This window comes from Aptenodytes forsteri, unplaced genomic scaffold (assembly GCF_000699145.1).
Source record: "Aptenodytes forsteri isolate BGI_AS27 unplaced genomic scaffold, ASM69914v1 Scaffold286, whole genome shotgun sequence".
Taxonomy (NCBI): domain Eukaryota; kingdom Metazoa; phylum Chordata; class Aves; order Sphenisciformes; family Spheniscidae; genus Aptenodytes; species Aptenodytes forsteri.
In genome coordinates this window covers 805,338-807,816 of record NW_008794491.1, presented here as the reverse complement: position 1 = coordinate 807,816, position 2,479 = coordinate 805,338, and the positions used below count along the sequence as shown (strand labels likewise).

Below are 2,479 nucleotides of genomic sequence, written 5' to 3'. Positions count from 1 at the left end.
ACTCACGGAGTGGCGGTGCGTCTCGGCAGTGCCGCGAGGCAAAGGTCAGTAGGGCTGGCAGGGGTGCAGGAGGTCTTTGGGATGAATTGGGCAATGAATGGTGGGGTCTGCTCTGACAGCAAGGAGCAGTGGGAGCAGAGTCTGGAGAGGCGGACTCCAGAGGAGAGAGGTGGGGAGAAAAAGGATTTCCTGCTAAGAGCTTAGGGGGAGGAGAGGGCCATGTGAATGATGTCCTGGAGGGCAGGGTGGCTGTGAACACTGACAAAACAAAAGGGGCAGCATACAGCCGCACAGGGAAGGTTAACCGTGGAGCAATAACAGAAGTGCAGCTGTAGTCAGGGAAAGCAGCACTATTCCCTGTTCCCTGGGGCTGAAGGCCTAAAGGAGACTGTGCAAGGAGAAGTCAAACCAGATCACCAAACTAACTTTGTCTTTGTCAGGTCAAGACCTGAGGTCATGTTACAAGGATTACCATGGATTTGTGTGCACAAAGCTCACTGGTCATACTCCAAAGCAATTGGAAGAACTATCTGTACTATCCTTGTTTATTCAAGCCCTTTCTGTCAGGAAAAGTGATCTAAGGAGAACAGGAGCTTTGTCCCTGCAGAACTGGGATCCTTGCAGTCACTATCTCTCTCGTTATTAGCGTTCATCTCTGTGGTGTCTCCCCACGCAGGGCAAGACTGGATGTGCTGCCCGAAGGGCTGGAAACGCTTCCAAAAGAGCTGCTATTACGTGTCAGATGACAAGATGCCCTGGGCTGAGAGTGTGCAGAACTGCACTGGGATGGGCTCCCACCTGGTGGTGATCAACAGCAAAGCAGAGCAGGTATGTGCAGGGCTGAGAGAGGGGCACAGCAGCCAGAGACACAGTGCCAGGCCCTGGAGGGCACTCAGAGGCCCTCCTTGCTCCTGCAGGGGAGGGGGGATGTCCTTTCTGCATCCCTTCAGCACCGGCTTCCCTCTGCCACCAGCCCCACCCCACCGGGACTCCTGCCTCCTCCCTCTGCTTAGTCCTGCACCTCATGGACATTGCACTCTCCCTGATTTCCAGGCTTTCCTCACTAACGAGCTACGACAATCTCAAAAAGGAACGAATTACTACATCGGTCTGCGTGCACAGGTGGTGGGCCACTGGCGGTGGGTGGACCAGACTCCGTATAATGAGACGGCAGCGTGAGTATCCCCGGATGGAGAGTGCTTAGCGTGGCTCCTGGCAGTGCAAGAGAGTAGGAGAGATGTGAGGGTGTCTGTTGGTGCATGAGAGAGAGGTGAGACAAATCCCTGTGAGAGGACAATGATGGAGCAGGAGAGAGGGCTGGGTAGGACACCAGGTTGACACGTCCCCATCCATGCTGGTTAGTGGTTGTTAGTTAACTACCTGTGACGTGGCCATCAGTGCTGCAGGCACAGAAGCAGCTGCATCTCGCCAGCAGGAAGAACCCTTCGGAGATGACCAGCCTTGCCTGACCTCCATACTGCCCCCACCATGCATATGTGCACGTATATGCACAGGCCAGTGCTGTGATGCTGTGGGAGAGATGGGGCACAGGGAGAGGTCACCAGGGCTGTCCTTGCTGCGCCTCCTTCTGGAGGACAAACTTGCCCTGGAGGCAGCCACATGCCTCTGCTGGGTGTGAAGTGCGTGGGGTGAGTGGTGGTGAGCAGCTCCCCCCACCAGGACTGAGCAGGTCCCTGTTGTGCTGGCTGTAGGAAGAAGGCAGCTTTCCACATAAGACTGGTGCCAGTGGGATAGCAAAGCGGGAGGAAGGGTTCTGCTTCTGTCCGTGAATCAGCATCTGGAATTTTTCTCTCTCCCCTCCAAGCCTTGCGTCCTGCTGTGGCCCTCTCCAGCAGTGCTCTATGGGGTACGCTTGGGAGTAACAGTCTGTCTCTATCTCAGGTTCTGGCGGACAGGGGAACCAAGTAATGTGGCTGTTGAGATGTGCGTTGTAATCCATAGTACTACAGAATCACACAACTGGAATGATGCCCGATGTGAGAGCCATAAGCGAATTTGTGAAGCTGCAGCAGTAACTGCGTGATGGAGCGACCCTCATCCTGAGTAAAATTGAGGGATGAGCAGTGAGCTGGGAACAGCTCAGGGTTGTGTTGGGAGGAATGGGGGGCCCTGGATCCTGCATCTTCACTCTGCTGGGTGGGACTATGTGAGTGGAAGTGATATTACCCTGTGTCCAGCATCCCCAGTGCACCTATTAGTTCAGGGAACACATGAATGCTCTCAGTCATCAGAGCTGGTCCTGGGCTCTTGTGTCCTATTCCTTCTGAGTGGGTCTGGCAGCCACTGGCTGAAAAGAGGTTGAGTTCTCCAGGAAGAAGACACAGGAATGGAAGACAGATGTTCAGAGCTGTGATTTCCTCTGTCTCCCTGAGCAGAGGTGTCTGCTTTTTCTTGGGGCACGTAGAGAATGTCCTCTTCTTGCATTGGTTTTGCTGAATAAATATTGATTTCCTATACA

General features: G+C 54.2%; 1 protein-coding gene across 1 annotated transcript in view; it reads left to right on the top strand.

Moving 5' to 3' along the window:
* LOC103908550 (C-type lectin domain family 4 member A) overlaps positions 1 to 2,044 on the top strand; it is an 8,917-nt gene extending 6,873 nt beyond the window's left edge. Inside the window, exons 3-6 of the mRNA XM_019475029.1 lie at positions 11 to 44; positions 677 to 828; positions 1,054 to 1,175; positions 1,903 to 2,044. Of these exons, the coding sequence (XP_019330574.1) occupies positions 11 to 44; positions 677 to 828; positions 1,054 to 1,175; positions 1,903 to 2,044 (450 nt within the window). The remainder of the gene's footprint in view (positions 1 to 10; positions 45 to 676; positions 829 to 1,053; positions 1,176 to 1,902) is intronic.
* The last annotated feature ends 435 nt before the right edge of the window (positions 2,045 to 2,479 follow it).